Source organism: Rhinatrema bivittatum, chromosome 2, assembly GCF_901001135.1.
Source record: "Rhinatrema bivittatum chromosome 2, aRhiBiv1.1, whole genome shotgun sequence".
Classification (NCBI taxonomy): domain Eukaryota; kingdom Metazoa; phylum Chordata; class Amphibia; order Gymnophiona; family Rhinatrematidae; genus Rhinatrema; species Rhinatrema bivittatum.
The window spans coordinates 711,956,465-711,974,728 of NC_042616.1; the positions used below are offsets into that span (position 1 = coordinate 711,956,465).

The 18,264-nt window shown below is 45.6% G+C and overlaps 1 protein-coding gene across 2 annotated transcripts in view; it reads right to left on the reverse strand.

Annotated features, from left to right (window-relative positions):
- MTERF3 (mitochondrial transcription termination factor 3) overlaps positions 1–18,264 on the reverse strand; it is an 86,726-nt gene that overhangs the window by 29,436 nt on the left and 39,026 nt on the right. For both annotated transcript variants that reach the window (XM_029591755.1, XM_029591754.1), the window contains exon 7: positions 2,112–2,273. In XM_029591755.1, the coding sequence (XP_029447615.1) occupies positions 2,112–2,273 (162 nt within the window). The remainder of the gene's footprint in view (positions 1–2,111; positions 2,274–18,264) is intronic.

Consider the following 18,264-nt stretch of genomic DNA (forward strand, 5'->3'; position numbering starts at 1 on the left):
TGAACTCTTATTGTTTTTGCCTTTATTGGCGCCACTGGTAGGTTGTTCCATGAATCCACCATTCTTTCTGTGAGGAAATATTTTCCAATGTTATTCTTGAGGCTACCTCTTTGGAGCCTTATATTTTCACCACTAGCTCTCAAACATCTTAACTCCACAAAAGGTTTGCTTTAACCAATCCAGGAGCTAACTACTGTTTTGTAAATTAAGGCCTATGATTAAATTGTGTACTGAAGTCTAAGCAAGCAATGCAAAATAAATGTGTCCAACTGTGACACTGTGAGCACTGTTTGGCTTATCGGAGGACAGATTCAAGCTGGATTATGGTTATTCTTTCATAAATTTTTATTGGTTATAGACAAGAAAACAAGCAGAACAGATCAGCTTACCTGAGCAATTTATAAAGAAAAGTCACAATGCAATTCATGGGATATTGTGTTAATCTTCCCTAGGTTTCTCTCTCTTCTCTGGGGCCTCCTATTCTCTCTAGGCCTAGCTTCTTATTCCCCCCTTCTAGGGAAATGCTCTGAGAATAGAGCTTCCTTATTGTGTATGGCTTAACATGGACCAGGCTAAATGCCTGGTACTGGGCTTTTAAGGAGGGTCTACCATATATTCCTTTATAACAACACTTACTGAATATAGTGTAGCTACCAAAGCACACATTGTATTGTACAATCACAGGGGAGGCTGGGATGCTCATCAGCAGCTGGAGGGCGAAAATCAGGACATTTCTGAACTTTTAACCCTTCCTCTTTTTTCAGTACAGTACTTCAAAATTCTGTACAGTCCAGAAAAATCAAGACAGTTGGCAACCCTAGCTGTAAGTGATGAGGTGAAAGACTAATGTGCATGGATTGGGAGAGAGACCTTGGGATATTAGTGTCTGGTGATCTGAAGGCAGCAAATCAATGTGACAAGGCTATAGCTAAAGCCAGAAGAATGTTGGGCTGCATAGAAAGGAATAACCAGTTAGAAAAAGGAGGCAATAATGCCTTTTTACGGGTCTTTTTTGAGGCCTCACCTGGAGTACTATGCTCAGTTCTGGAGCCTGTATCAACAAAAAAGGATAGACCCAGGATGGAGAAGGTCCAGAGAAGGTCGACCAAATATTGTGCGGTCTGTATCGGAAGACTTATGAGTAGAGGCTGAAAGATCTGAATATCCTGGAAGAGAGGAGGTGCAGGGGGGATATGATACAGACTTTCAGATACCTGAAAGGTTTTAATAATGCATGAACTTCGAACCTTTTCTGTTGGAAAGGAAACAGGACTAAGAGTCATGAAATGAAACTCCAGGGAGGGAAGACTCAGATCTAAAATCAGGAAATATTTCTTCACAGAGAGAGAGAGAGTGGTGGATGCTTGGAATACCTTTCCGGAGGAGGTGGTGAGGATGAAAACAGTAAACGAATTCAAGAGGGCATGGGATAAACACTGTGGATCCCTAAAGGTTAGAGGTTGGAAATAAATAAAAGGGTGCATCGGGGTAATCTGCATGAAGCAGATGGGATTACTACCATTAACTAATTAGCCTTGATGCTTCTGGAGCAAATGCAACATCGTTCGCTGCTTCAATGGCAGGGGTGGGGTGGGGGAATTTAATTCAGACAACAGCCAATGCTAGGCCCCGATTTTTACAGTCTGGGGTACTGATACGCAGACATTAGGGAAAAAACACAGGACTGATTCTGCATCTAAGCCCAAAAGCAAAGCATGTTCAAGCAGCATGTTGGACTGTAAATATTACGACCCTTAACAAAGCTTGGGGGTAACCAGCACGAAATGGCAGTTACTACCCTAAACAGAGACATGGTGTAACCTTCACAGAATGATGGTTACTACCTTAGGAAACTTGCTGGGCAGACTGAATTGACCATTTGGTCTTTTGCTGCCGTCGTTACTAAATATGACTGTCAGCATCCTATTCTTCTGGCAGTCAAGGTAGGAACCGCCTTCCTTTGAAGCAGGCACCAGCACTGCACTGTGGACTGGCGGCCAGAGTTACTCTCACGTGGCAGCAAGAAGACAAAAAAAAAAAAATTAAGTACCCAAGTACTTAATCGGAGCTGTAACAATCAGCAACACAAAAAGAGTTATTCACCATCTTACCTGAGGGAATTTAACAATGATATGGTGGGGAATGTTCATTTTATTGTGCACAAAATCAAATGTTTCTGTAAGTTTCCTCTTGCTTATGGTTAAAAGCTTTGGAATTTTCGTTACAATGTGCTGTATTTCATTATGGCGAAAACCGAGTTCCAGCTGGCACACCTGAAAAAACAGCAAGTCATAATTTCAGAAACTGTTTAGATCAACATTTCATCTATGCAGATGATACACAATTTTTTTTGCCCAGTAATGTTCAGGGTGAAGTTCCACAGGAAAATCTTCAGGAGATCATTAAACAGTTGAAAGACTGGTTGACCACTCATTGCTTATTTCTAAATATCAAAAAAACCAATATATTATGGGTAGGGATACGGCTCCAAAGATTGGAAAGAATTTGTGGTTATCCACAAATTTTGCGGTGCCTATACAGTCAGAGATCAAGAGTTTGGGGGTTCTTTTGGACTCTCAATTGTCAATGAAGTCTCAGGTTAGTCACATTATAAAGTTGGCTTTTTATAAATTAAAAATGTTGCGTCCGCTAAAGTGTTGTTACCACCCACATTTTTTCGATCAGTGTTGCAAGCCTTGGTTCTTACCCATCTGGATTATTATAGTACATTATACATTGGTTTATCAGATAGGGTTTTGCATTCAATGCAGATGGTACAAAATTCCACTGCACAGGTTTTGAAGGGAATTTCTAGAAGTCAACACATAATGCCAATTTTGAGAGAGTTACATTGGCTTCCTATTAAATGGAGAAGTAAATTTAGACTTATGACCATAGTTTTAAAATTTGTCAATGATCTCTCCCTCTTGTGCTTTGAGTGACTTGATAAGACCATATATTCTTTCCCGTGTTTTACGCTCCCGTGCTTTACGCTCCATACAGTCTAATTTGTCGGAGGTTCCATCTGTAAGGAATTTCAAGCTAGCTACAACTAGAGGTCGTGCTTTTGCTGTAGTTGCTCCAAGTGAATGGAATAAAATTCAACAGGAGGTGAAGCAATTAGAGGCGTTAAAAGACTTTAGAAAAGCGTTGAAGGCAGTCTTTTTTCAGATACCATTTGGATGATGCCTGTGTTGTAATCTGCAGCTTTTCAACAATTTTAAGTGTATGTCTGTATTTTATATATATTTTTATTGTTGGTCTTAAAATTTTATGATGGTCATTTGTAATCCACACCAAACTATTGTATGGAGGCAGCAGAATAAAAGAATTTTAAATAAACATAGTTAGTCCCTGCTCTTTTAAACTCCATATACATTTTTTTTATGCAGCACAATGGACCCAATTTATAAAAGTTGTTTTCTGCCACTTTGTGCTAAGGGAAAATGATTTTAAAATCAGATCCAAGTCAGTACACAATAAAAATGCAAATTTATAGGGACTGGATAACAGTGGGAATGATGTCTCTGCTTCAACTGTAAACTCCATGGAACTGGCACACATAGTAGAAACGATAAATAATAGTGGTAGTTGTAGATCCAGCTCAGGTCAGTAAATGACCAAATGCCATTAAGGGGTTATATGAAATAAAACTGGGGTCAGTCCAGTTCCCAATGCACAATTCTTCACATCACTCCCTAACCGTCCCTCCCTCCAAAAAACCCCACCCTCTGTATCATAGCTGGTACAATAATATATGCTTTCAATGGAAAGACTAAGGTGCCTGCTCCAGACCAAGTACACTGCAGGGCCCATATATATTGCTACTGCCTGTTCTTTGCCACTCATGAGGTAGTGGGGGAATGCGTGAACCTTTCAAAAAACAGCTTGCAAACTCAAACCCACAAGAAAGTTAAGTAAACTACCCATCCCCCTTAAAAAAAAAATTAAAAACATGCATTCACCTTCCTTAAAACTGTTTCTACACTGAGTTCAAGCAGGTTGTCCAATTTATAAAAGCTGCAGCAAATTCACTGTGGATTCCTGCTTATTGGCAATTCCACATCAAATCTACCAGGTATTCCCAGATTCACTGGGAAAACATTTTGACAAAATTTCCCCAGTGAATCTAAGGGAAAAAAAGAGAAAATTCTACCAAACTAACCAGGCTGAAATTTTCCTAATTGTAGTTCAACTTCAAACTGAAGGGTAAGAGTAGCTAAAATACTATGAGGTTTATTTTTAAAGCACTTGCACGTGTAAGTAGCTTGTACTCAGTCCATTCTGTTCTATTTTATAAAATACTGAAAGCATGCAGAGGTCATTACGTTTTGCATGCACATATCCACGCATAAAAAGAGGAGCTCCAGGGTGGGGCAGACAGTTACGCACGTACATTTAGCAACTTACTCATGTCATTTTACACCGGCTAATAATCTTATGTCACTGATAGCAGGCTTGTTTGCTGTGTACCATTAGTCGGATGACAGGTGTGAGTGAACTAGGAGGATCTCAACGACCTGGAGAAGAACTGGGCGAAACTGTGAAGGAATCTGAAAACTGGTAATTTCAATTACGCACGCATATTTTAAAGCAGGGGCTTTACACAAACAAGGCATACTTGTTTGTGCCTCTTGGCGTAATTTTTATGTTTCAATGTAAACCGATGTGATCTGTATTTTAATACAGGAACACCGGTATATAAAAATCTAAAAATAAATAAATAAATACTTTATTTTTGCATGTAAAATATACATTGCGTATATTTTTTTTTTTTTAAATCGGTAGAAAACGTACAGGCTTTTGATGCATTGCACGTGTTCGCACACAAGCATACATCCTGATGTATGTTGCGGGGTAGAGATATGCATGTATTATAATACATGAGTATCTGATACGTGTGTATACGTGGCCACGCGGAGCTGTCTGAAAGTTTTCTTAGTTAGCAGGGCCGTTATAGGAACTGGAATAGAAGATACCACATTTCCACACAAACTGACTATAGCAATGTTCACAGTGATACACCCTGCAGATATACTGACCAATAACAACGATCCATCACACAAGGAAAACTACAGCAGTAATTTGTTGTTACCCTGAAGGACTATCCTGAAGCAGCCATTGGAGTCACAAATGTGAGCTCTCAGATGTGCCCCATCATTTGCAAAAACATATGTAAGAGTAATATTACGGTTTTAAACATAAAACTTGATACATGACTTGCTAAGCTATTATAAATGAAGTAAATTAAGAAAAGTCAGACAAACTCACTGCCATGGTCACCGCTGGAATTGATTTGGCATCTTTTGCATTATGTTTAGAGCCCTTGGTTTCCCTGTGGCAGATTTCTCAGATTTCTCAAGATTTTGTGGCAAGAGTCAGCACATTCTGTGGCAGATTTTTAGAAATTTCTGTGGCAAACTTGCAAAATTTTGCATATATTTGCAATTTAAATAATGCTTTTTTTTTTTGCCAGGTGAGCACTGTGTCATACAGGCATATTTTTATGCACATAATGGCCTCACCTGGAGCAGTGAAGACGACTGCACACAGCGAGGGAGGCGCAGTGGCATCAGTACCATAGGACCAGTGATTGTGGCAGTGCTGGCAGCAGAAAGGCTGGTGGGCTTCCCGGGCCCCACCAGCCCAGGAAAAGAAAATAAATGGAAGTATCGGCAGCAGAAGGGCTGGTAATGTTCCCAGGTGCAGCAGAAGGGCCACTGGCATTTTCCAGGTCCTACCTGTGCTAGAAAGAAAGAAGAAAGCAGCAGAAGGGAAGGTGGCGGTTCTCAAGCTCCACCAGCAGCAGGAAGACCAGGTCAGAGCCCAAGGGGGGAGATAAAGTGAGGAAGAAGAGTGAGGAGGGGTGGGGGGAGGAATACCAGAATAGGTGGGTGACAGTAGTAGGACAGGGAGGGAAAGGGAACAGAAAGGGATAAAGGGAAGAATATGCCCACTCCCCCCCAACAGACATCTTGTGTTTGCCGTTTAGAACTCCCTCTGTTCTGGACAGCAAAAGGTCAGCTAGCTGCCTCCCACTGCAGTAGTCAGAGAGAAAGCAGGCAGAGCAGCGTGCCTGCGGGAGGCTGCATTCTGCCACAGGTCAGGGCTCATCAGGGAGCAAGACCGAAGCTTCCCCTAGCTGCGGTAGGGCTGGGAAGTGAGAGGAGGCTGCAATTTTGCTGGTTCCCGCATGTTGCACACGTTGTCCGGGGCTTGCTGATGTTACCGATGATGCCATGAACTTGGAAGAACGGCATATTTTCACTTTGGCCCAAGCCCTTAGTCTCCCATGCCAATACCATAGGAACAGGCCAATTTCACGGGAAAGACTGAATTTTGCAGCCACAATTATCATCATGGGATGGTTATGTCATCCCATGACTATGAAATATAGCAAGGAAGAAGCAAGGCAAAGGCAAAGAGAAATATGGAGGAAAAAAAATATAGGGAAGCCCAATACAGGACAGAAGATCAAAATGTGGGGGATAAGAGTCATAAGAACAAAAAAAGGGTCCCTGAAATTCTTGGATATATATTTTAAAAAATGGGGTGGGATCCAAATTCCATATTATAAATAAGTGGGATTTTTTTTTTAACCTCATAATATTACAAAAGGAAGCATGGTTATTGTTGCTGCGGTAGTTGGCATAATGCATTTTAATAGTTTTTGTAAATTCAATTTTCAAGTAATATCCACTTGGTGGCTCAGTCTCTGACCAGTGACTACAGGAGGAAATGAGAGGGAACAGGTGATGCTATTGTCCTATGCCCCCAGAATTTTGGTCAGAACCTAATTCACTGGCGCTCTATTTTTAAATTTACCAAACCGGTAAAGTTTTACTCTTTCACGCTCATACCTGCAGCAAAACTGCAGGCTACACTGCTACTTTTAAAGGGGCCTAGAGCTTTTCTCCCATTTTATATCTATGGTAAAATACTTAGTAACTAAGGTCCAAACTTTGTTTAAAAAATAAGTTATTCAAACAATAATTCTACAGATATGAACCTATCAGCATGTTATGAAAATGAAGAGGGCTATAGGATATGTTAGCAGAAAATATTTGTGGGGACTAAATAGCAGCCTCCATCTTCTGATTTATTTACCGATGTGTCACCTCCAAAACAGGTCTCCAGAGAAAGCCTTATCTGTAGAAGTTCCATGTAAAGTAAAGCCTGTGGTTCTGTTAAAAAAAAAAACCCCCAAAAAAAAACCCCAAAGAGGGAGATTCAAAATGGCACCATAAGGAACGGTCGCACTCACATTCTTCTGACATTCTTCTGACATTTTCCTGTGATTTTTCTCAATGAATTTCCTCAATTTCTAGGTATGGTCAGGTAAAGAAAAGGGGCAACTGGAAACTCACCCTGCGGTACCAGTTTGCATGTCTCTCCTGGCCCCATGGAGACATTAGTGATGTGGGAATCTTTGCAGTCTGGACAAGGGTCATTGGATAGAGTGGGAAGGGAGTCCATGCTCTCATTTCTCTCCCCAGTTCGAGAGTGCTGCTTAGCCCAGACATAAGGTCGCCTCCAGGGGATCCTGCTGCAATTAGACCCCCACAGAACTGGCTCACCCTCATCGCAGATGGATGAAGTTTGTGCAGAGTCTGAGTGTAAGGAGGATATCTCTGAGGGGGTTCATGCCAAGATGGCGCCGGCCATCCATTGCTCCTACCATGTGACAGGGGCCAACCAATGGCACTGGTAGCCCCTGTGACATAGTAAAGGTAAAGACTATCGGCACCATTTTGAATACTGGCAGCCGACGGCCGAAGTGCAGAAGATTGCTCCTGGACCACCAGGGACTTTTGGCAAGTCTTGGGGGGGGTGGGGGGGGGGGGTCAGGAGGGTAGAGGGTTAAAGTTAAATTTAAAGGGTTGGTATGGGGGGGGGGGGGGGGGGGGTGTTGTTTTTTTTCAACAAAGAGAACGATAAAAGTTTTCTGATCCGGGGAGTGGACAGAAATGGCCCTCCCCAGACCTGAAAATGAAATGGGGTAAAAAAAAAATGTTATGCCCTCCCCTAATTTGCTCCATAAGACGCACAGACGCCTGGGTACAGAGCTGGTTTAGCACACCATTTTTTTTTTTTTCCTGCTCTGAATCCTAGGTGCATCTTATGGTCAGGTGCGTCTTATGGAGCGAAAAATACAGTACACATCCAAGGTCAGCCAAGGTCTCTCTGGAACAACTACTCATAACCGAATCAGTAAAAGTAATTGAGTGCTTACCAAATACACTCCCAGAGAGCTGCAATTATGGAAAGTGAATTATCCATGCAGTTCCAATTCATAATGAAGCTAGCCTGTCAGCAGCTAACGTAATGGACAGAAATGCCACTCGGAGAGAACATTATATACTGCACAAAGTGACACACCCACTTAAGATTCTTAAAGCAATGTTTCCCAACCAGTGTGCCGTCAGACCTGATCAGGTGTGCCACAGCAGAGTCACCACTCCCTGATGCTCCCAGGCTCTGCTGATCAGTGGTGGCTCTTAAACATGCAGGAGCTTCTTTTCTAGCATATGTATAGTCACGCAAGCCTCACCTTCCTAGCTACAGCATTAGCCTCAGAGTATGGGAATTAATGGGCGGCATGCAGGCCGCCTCTGATAGACAGGCCCCGCTTTGTGCAGCACACACACTGAACACAGCATCGCCTCCTTATCCCCTTCTCCTGAGTCCTTACAGCCTCTATCCTGTACCCAGGATGAGAGAGACGGTCGAGCATACACTGAGCACTGGATGGGTCTCACCAAGTATTGGGAGCGACAACGGTGGAGGAGCTCTTGCAGTCAAATGTGCCAGCCAAGGTAACTAACAAATAACACAGACTTCTGCTTTCGCCAGGAAACAGAGGGAGAATTCAAAGCAAGGGATATAGAGGACGGTATAGAGAGAGGAGTCCGTGTATGAGGAGGAACAGAGTAGGAAAGGAGCAGAAATCTGCAAGTAGTAGAGAGTGGGGTGAGTCTGCAGGGTGAGGAACTGGGACAGAGGGGCAATGTACACTTGCTAAAAGACAGCTGATGGGGAGGAAGGGAAGTAGAGAGCAGCAGCAGGAGAGAGGTGAGAGTCCCCTATGCATAACAGGACCAAACTGTGACTTTGTGACTGCCGCCCAAGGAAGTGTTCAGAAAAATGAGTTGAAGCTGTGTAATTCGTCCTCCAGAGTCAATGCAGCCATGGAGATGGTGGGGGAAATTCATGGGCAAAGACAGGAGGAAAAAACCAGCAGCAGTTATCCGCATGCTATATACACAGCATGCCCCTGGGTGCAAGTGAGAGGATCCATCCTTATATATATGTGGCACAAAAAAAAAAGGAGATGGCCCCCCTTCTGTAGACAGATCTCTCAGTTTCTCCATGGACAGCAGTTACCATGCGAGTTTCAGGGCTACCTGGGGGGAGGGGTGGAACAATCGTTTCAAGGCCCTTTTGCAGTAGTCTCAGTACAAGTCCCTTTCCATTCCTGCAAGCCACATTTACAATCACAGTCTTTTCTATCCTAGCAGTGTGGTTTCCAACTTCTTTACTGATAGTTGATTTGATGACCGAAGAATATTTACAGCACTCAAGTTAAAGTTTAAATAAAGTCAATAAATAATAGGACAGCAGAAAGAAGAATAAACTTGTGACCTCACTCATTCTAGCAAAGTCTCTTAATTCCTTTGGAAGCACACTTAACATTTCACCTTCTCTTCTCAGTTACTCAGATTGAACATAGTTCCATCCTCCTTTCAAGCCCCATTATCATCACTGCTTAAAGTTCCAAATACTTTATCAGAACGCAAGCCCCAATTCTCATGTCTTTCCTGAAGTCTTCTTAATTACTTGATCTCTCCTTATGAAATACTAGATGGGCACACCCCCCAGTCAGCAGTATGCACAGTTCTTAATAAAATTCAGCTCCTTCCCTCTGCCAGGGACGGGATTCCTCTTTTTAGATGAAAAAAACATTACTTCTCAGCTATGTGAAAGACGCCTCTTCCCGATATAATGGAAACTGAATCCCTGGTACCAAAGGCATTCAGCTCCTGGTGGAAAAAATTTTTGATTCTAAAACAGGGAACATGAAAGGGTGGAAAACTTCCTTACCTTTAAATTCTGGCAGAATAAACAACTGAAGCTTGAAATGTTGTTGCATCAGGTCACAGACAGATCCAAACCCTGGAGGAGTGTTAGCACACAGTCTGAATAATTTATCCACACACAGGGATGCCCCAGTCCTCTGTGCACTATTCACACGAGAGTATCACAAATGGAAGTCTCCCAAAAATGGATTAAGAGAGTAATACAGCTACAAGTAGGATAGGGTGAACAGCTGACCCGCCAAAAGGGAAAACATACAATCCTTAAAGGATAAATTAGAAAAATAAAGAACAGGAGACAAACAGCTCCTGCCTTCAGAAAAACCAAACTAAAACCCATGAGGACTAATGGAGGTTGAGGATGATAAACAGCTAGAACACACCATCTGTGGCTACCATATGGGGGAAGTAAAACCCAAACCTTTTAACACTAACACTCTCTTTGAACCTCCCCATGTTTGTTAGTACATTCCTTCTGGTAAGGAAACCAATGGTTCCTTACATTTCTTTATCTATCTACCTTATAAATGGCCTGTGACCGACGGCCCGCAAATGCGCAGTAGAGACCAGCTCTACCGCGCATGTGCGGGCGAGCACGTCGCTCTGAACCAGCGTCAGAAAAAAAGAAAAAACAATGGTGGCGTCCAGTGGCAGCGGCAGCGGCGTTGGGTGGCGGCGTCCAGTGGCAGCGGCGGCGGCGTTGGGTGGCGGCGTCCGGTGGTAGCATCCAGTGGCAGCGGCGGCGGCGTTGGGTGGCGGCGTCCGGTGGCAGCGGCGGCGGGTGGCAGCGGCATGGCGGCATCCAGCGGCGGCGGCGTTGGGTGGTGGCGGCGTCCGGTGGTAGCGGCGGCGGCGTCCAGCGGCGGCGGCGTTGGGGTGGTAGCGGCGGCGGCGGGTGGCGGCGTCCAGCGGCGACGGCGTTGGGTGGCGGTGGCGTCCGGTGGCAGCGGCGGCGGCAGCGAGGGAGGAGAGAGAGAAGGAGGGACTGACAGAGAGGGAGGGACTGAGTGAGAGGGGAGGAGAGAGAGGGAGTGGGACTGAGTGAGAGGGAGAGAGGGAGTGGGACTGAGTGAGTGGGAGGGAGTGAGTGGGAGTGGGACTGAGTGAGAGGGAGAGAGGGAGTGGGAGGGAGGGAGTGGGACGGAAGGAGTGGGACTGAGGGAGAGTGAGAGGGAGGGAGAGAGGGGGGGAGGGAGGGAGTGAGACTGAGTGGGAGGAGTGGGTGAGAGGGAGGGAGGGAGGTAGGGGGTGGAGGGAGTGGGACTGAGGGAGAGTGAGTGGGAGGAGAGGGAGGAGTGGGAGGAGTGGGTGAGAGGGAGGGAGGTAGGGGGTGGAGGGGAGAGAGAATGAGGGGGAGGTGAGAGACAGAGGGATGTAGCCCGTTTTAACGGGCTTAACGGCTTGTATAGATATATGTGCAACCACATCTGCTTAAACCTGCTGGTGTGGGGGAGCCCCAAGAGCCTAATACCATAACAGAGGCATGCAAGTTAATTTCAAAAGTCACTAGAATATTGCTCCATTGTGATGGTTCTAGGTGTGTCTCCGCATACTCCCCCTCCCCCCCCCCCATTTTAAATTTTGGAAGAGACTGCGGGGGGGGGGGGGTTCAGTACTTTACCTAGCACTTTTTTTTTTTTTTTGACCATACGAGTCCACTCCATGTCTGCATTGCCTGCCCTGCAGAGGCTGGAGTGCCATACATTTTTGTTAATGTAAGTGTGCTTTCGGCTTCAAAAGGTTGAAAACAGTCTTACAGGTCCATACTCAAATGATTTATGCGGATAAGAAAAAGAAAAAAAAATACCTGACCCATTAATGGAGAAATTACTTACCTGATAATTTTGTTTTCCTTAGTGTAGACCAGAGCTTTCCAAACTTTTCATGATGGTGACACACTTTTTAGACAAACATAATTTCGGGACACAGTAATTCAGTCTACTAGCAAACCGGAGGTTAAAGGTTAAACGAACGAAATGTATTTCGACAATTTATGTATGTTTCCTTAAATATATACATAATAAAATGTTTCACGACACAACCTATCTTGTGAAAACCTTTCATTTATATTAAAAATATATAATATTCCAAGATTAATGTTATTGTTTTAATTTATGAATAACAATAATAAAACAAAGTTATTGTGTTATTCAATTTACCTCTTTAATGAGATATATGAGCTTGATGGGATGAACACAGATTTTGAATATTTGGTGTTAATAAGAAAGCCCAAAGGGTCTTCTGCATAATTTTAAAAAGCTGGCCAATTTCACACTATATAATTATTTGATAGCCTCATTCAACTAATTCTATTTGGCTATGAGAGTGAAGTCTGGAATTTATAGGAAGGGACAGAATGTCAATATAAATCCTGCATCTTCAGTTCTCTAACTCTGTGCATCCACTGAAATTCCCCCAAACAAAGGAGCTTGGATGTTTCCCTTACAGCTCATCATAGTAAAAGATATTTTCAAATGCTGGTGTCACCTCACAGTAACAGCAGCACAAACACCTTCCACTGCCAGGCACATTGTGAACTAAAATAAAACCTCGCAAAAAAGACACTCAAAATCTATACTGCAATCCCATTGTAACATAACAGTAATAACACCAAGGACTCAAACAACAATACCCCTACCTGTGAAAATGCAAAGGTAAATATTACACTGGGTCCTAGAATACCAATACACCACCTACTGAGGAAACAAAACAAACCCGATTGCTATAGATCGCTATGCTAGCAGAATCTCTCATCATGGTCACACACACACAAAGCAGAGACAGACCCTCACCAAATACAGAATACAAAATAAAGGAGCACAAATTAAACAAAAACTGAAATGGAAACCCCAAGAAGCCAGACTGTGTATTAACAATGGAAAAACAGAACCACCATTCCTCATAAAACAAATAAAATCAAAAAACATAAAGCATCAGTTATAATAGTAAAACCATACTAATAAAAGAATATTTTAAAACTACTGATAAATAGAATTTCTATTAATTAAAATCATATACATTTTTTACAATTTCCCAAACACCAATAAAATATTTAAAAACAGCACATATATCAAATAACACCCAATAATTAAAACTAATAAGGATTCTAAAAAGCCCCTGCTGTCCATACGTGGGAGCTCTTGATTTCCAGTCACCCTGATATTGTCCAGGATAAGGATGTTATCCTCTCTCACACAGACTCACATGTCCATTCTCTCTCACACATACACTGTCACATACATACACATTCATGCTCTTATACCCACCATAACCTCTCGCTCTCACAGACACTGACACACTCTCAGGCTCTAAGACACTCTCTCCCCCTCCACACACAAACTCTTACTCCCCTGGATTTTCTCATACACACTCGCTCTGGCTCCCTCACATACACACACACACCCAGGCAAGTTCCCAATCATTCTCACACAAACACACACACCCAGGCAAGTTCCCAATCATTCGCACACACTGAAACTGACCCCCAGGCAGGCTCCCATTCATTTTCACACCACTCCCTCACCATCCCCCAGGCATGCACACATTCATTCTCACACACACACACACATACACCACACACAGGCTGGCATCTATTCTCACACATACAAAACCCCAGGAAGACACCCATACATTCTCATGCACTGACACACCCTCAGGCAGGCACCCATGCATTCACACACATACACCCCCAGGCAGACTCCCATTCATACACATGCACACACTAAAGGCAGACCCCCTCTCTTTCTTTTGCCAGCAACCTCGGAGCCTCTCTCATTCCTCTGCTGCCACTGTCACTGCTGCCACATGGCTATTTGGGAGGCGCTGATTGCTGCTATTGGCACTGAAGCCCATTCTGCTGCCTCCTCTGTGCAGGCCCCGTGGGCTTCCACTTCCTCCATGTTGATCTCGTACATTGTGAGATCCGCATGGAGAAAGTGCTACTCTTGCACATTACCAAAGATTACATGTGCCAATCAGTAAAAAGTAATTTATTTGGTTTTTTTTACCTTTGCTGTCTGATCTTAGTTTTCTAATCGGTTGGTCACAGGATTTTTTGTTGCACCTCCCCTTTCTTATTTTTTTGCCAATTCCTTTCATATTGTCTTTTTTTTCTATTTCTTTTCTCTCCATCTATCTTCTTCCCTCATACATTCAGTCAGGTTCTCATTCTCACATGCTTTCTCTCTCTCTCACACACACACACACAGGCTCTCACATGCTCTCTCTCATACAATCATTCATACACAAGTCTCTCTCTTGCACATGCTGTCTGACTCTCACACACCCAGGCTCTCTCTCACTCCCACATGCTGTCTTGCTCAAGCACAGGCTCTCACTGTCACATGCTGTCTCACACACACACACACAGGCTCTCACATGCTGTCTCTGCAAACATTCAGGTCCTCACTCCCACACCCAATCTCTCAACTCACCTCATACAGGCACCCAATCTCTCAACTCACCTCATACAGGCACCCAATCTCTCAACTCACCTCATACACGCACACAACTCATCGGGCCCTCAGCTTCTCTCTTACCTCTGGGCCTCCTCTTCACGGGTTGCTGCAGGATGGGCTCTGCAGCGGCCCTGATCTTCTCGGGCCGATCCGCGGTGGAGACCCTGCTACCGGGCCTCCTCCTCTTCTCGCCCGCTGCAACAACGCTGCTCCTCTTCTGCACGTGGCTGATGCTCCACTTCCTTCCTGCCCGTACGGCTCCGGCAACATTTTTCTTCCAGGGCCGTGCGGGCAGGAAGGAGGCGGAGCACCTGCTCTTCCTCTTTTCTGCCCGTGCGGCTCCGGCAACATTTTTCTTCCGGGGCCGCGCGGGCAGAAAGGAGGCGGAGCACCTGCTCTTCCTGCTTTCTGCCCGCACGGCTCCGGCAACATTTTCCTTCCGGGGCCGCGTAGGCAGGAAGGAGGAGGAGCACCTGCACGTTTCGACGTGACCTTTTTCTTCTTCGGGCCGTGGTGAGGTGAGCTCCACCACGGTCCTACCGATCTTCCTGCTGTGTGTCTCCGGCACACAGCACAGCGATATTTCACTGCTCAGCCGCCAGTGGGATGAGCTCCACCGGCGGCTGCATTGGCTCCCACTTGCCGGTGTGTCAAGTGCACCGGGCTTGCGCGGCACACTGCAGGCGACACACTAAAGTGTCGCGACACACACTTTGGAAAGCTCTGGTGTAGACAGATGGACTCAGGACCAGTGGTTATGTGCTCCTCTGCTAGCAGATGGGAAACGAAGTAAGATTTCAAAGCTGACGTCACCCTAGATATACCCCTGTGGTGAGCTCAGCTCTTCAGCATTCTCTTCAAAAAGCCACTGTGGATATATAGTTGCTTAAATAACTTGATTAAAACCGATTAAACTTGATTTAACTGATTTCAAAAACCGGAGACTGCCAGTGCAGTCAACCAGTTAATGCCAATACCGGACAAACTGCGGGTGTCTTGAACTAGAGGGTAGGCAACGGCTTACCCGTATTTGCTTAGTCTCGAGGTTCGCTTTCCTTGGTCTTCCTTCTCTGAGGCAGCCGTGGGCGGGATGCTGAGTCCATCTGTCTACACTAAGGAAAACGAAATTATCAGGTAGGTAATTTCTCCATTTCCTAGCGTGTAGCCAGATGGACTCAGGACCAGTGGGATATACAAAAGCTACTCCCGGACAGGGCGGGAGGCTGCCCGTGGCCCACTTAGTACTGCCCTTGCAAAGGCTGCATCTTCTCGGGGCTGAACATCCAGGCAGTAGAACCTGGAGGTGTGTAAGGAGAACCACATCGGCGCCTGACAGATCTCGGCGGGTGACAAGCTTGGTTTCTGTCCAAGAAACTGCCTGGGCCATAGTAGAAAGAGCCTTAACCTGCAGTGGTAAGGGCTTTCCTGCCTCTATGTAGGCTGCCTTGATTACTTCCTTGATCCAGCGAGCTATGGTCACCCGCGAGGCCGCTTCTCCTTTATTCTTTCCGCTGTGGAGGACGAACAAGCAATCCGTTTTGCGCACCGGTTCCGATCTTTCCAGTATCGGCACCAGTAGTCTGCCGATATTTAGATGGCGAAGAAGGCGTGAGTCTTCCGAGTCCTTATGTTCATCCGGAGATGGTAGGGAGGTGGCTTGGTTCAAATGAAACTTGGAAACCACTTTCGGTAGGAAAGAGGAGTACGGTGCACAGCTATATGGTTCCAGGAGTGAACCTAAGGAACGGTTCCCGACAGAATAGTGCCTGTAGTTTGGAGATGCAATGAGCTGAACATATTGCCACCAGGAATACCATCTTCGATGTTAAGAGGCGTAGTGACAGACCACGCGTTGGTCTGAAGGAAGCCCCTGCTAAAATGTCCAATACCAATTGAGGTTCCATAGGGGCACCGGCCACTTTAGGGGTGGCCAAAGTTGCTTAACCCCTTTTAGGAAACGGGTCAAATCCAGGTAAGCTGATAGATGGATTCCGTTCACTTTGGCTCTGAAGCAGGAGAGAGCTGCTACTTGGACCTTGAGGGAGTTGAGTGACAACCCCTTCTTCATACCGTCCTGTAGGAATTCCAATCATCGCACCAGGCTTTGAATATTCTCCAGGTCCGTATGTATGCCAGAGATGTTGAGAACTTGCACGCGCGGAGCAGGGTGTCAATCACGGCCTTCGAATAACCGCGCTTCTTCAGGCAAGTCCTCTCAAGGGCCAAACCGTAAGAGAGAATAGAGAGGATCTTCGTGAAGAATCAGGCCCTGCTGGAGAAGGTCCCTGTGTGGAGGTAGACACAGAGGGCTCCCCGCAAGGAGTCTTTGCATGTCTGCGTATCATGGGCGTCTTGGCCAATCCGGGGCCACTAGTAGAACTACTGCCCTGTGGTGTTCTATCTTGCGGATGACCATGGGGGGGAAGGCGTAAAGTAAGTCTTCCTCTGGCCAGGTCTGGACAAGAGCGTTGATCCCTTGGGAGTTTGGCTCTTGTCTGCGGCTGAAGAACCTGGGGGCTTGGGCACTGAGGGAGGTGGCCAGAGGGTCCATGGCTGGGAGGCCCTAACAATTTACTATCAGTTGGAAGGCTGTGGCTGACAGCTTCTATTCCCCTGGATCCAGGCTCTCTCTGCTGAGGAAGTCTGCTGAGATGCTGCTGTTTTTTCCTGCGATGTGGGCGGCCGAGATCCCTTGTAGGTTTTATCTCTGCCCATGACATGATAAGGTCTATCTCCAGAGACACCTGCTGGCTCCTGATTCCTCCCCTGGCGGTTGATGTAGGCCACCATTGTAGTGTTGTCCGACATTACTCGAATCGCTTTGCCTCGGAGTCTGTGGCTGAATCGCAGGCACGCTCGTCTGACTGCTCGAGCTTCCAGGCGGTTTATGTTCCATCCCGCCTCTTCCTTGTTCCATTGTCCCTGGGCCGTCAGTCCCTTTCAGTGGGCTCCCCACCCTCATAGGTTTGCATCCGTGGTGAGCACGATCCAGTTCGGTGGGGATAGGCTTACTCCTCTGCTTAGGTGGTCTTCCTGTAGCCACCACTGAAGCTGAGAACGTACCTCTGCTGGCAGTTGGAGGCGAATTGAGTAGTCCTGGGGCAGTGGGTTCCAGCATGACAGTAAGCAGCACAGGAGTTGTCACATGTGAGACCTTGCCCACGGAACGATCTCCAGGGTTGATGCCATGAGCCCGAAGACTTGAAGATAGTTCCATACCTTGGGGCGTGCCTTGGTCATCAATTGTCGTAATTGTTCCAGTTTCCTTCTCCTCGGTGGAGGGAGGAAGACTGTTCTGTTTGGTGTCGAAACAGGCCCTCAGGTACTCTAGAGACAGAGGGCTGCAGACTGTTCTTGACCGTGTTCACTACTCAACCGAGCTCCTGCAGTAGGTTCTTGACTCTGCTGGTCACCTGCTGGCTCTCTTCCGAAGACTTTGCTCTGATCAGCCAGTCGTCCAAGTAAGGGTGTATCAAGATAACTTCCTTCCTCAGTGTTGCCGCCACGACCATCATATTTTTGAAGAATGTTCTGGGGGCGGTTGCGAATCCGAAGGGTAGCGCTTGGAATTGTAATGGTGTTCCAGTACTGCAAAGCGTAGAAAACGCTGGTGATCTTGATAGACTGGAATGTGAATGTAGGCTTCGGAGAGGTCCAGGGAGGTTAGGAACTCTCCTGGTTATATTGCCATTATTACGGAGCGAAGAGTTTCC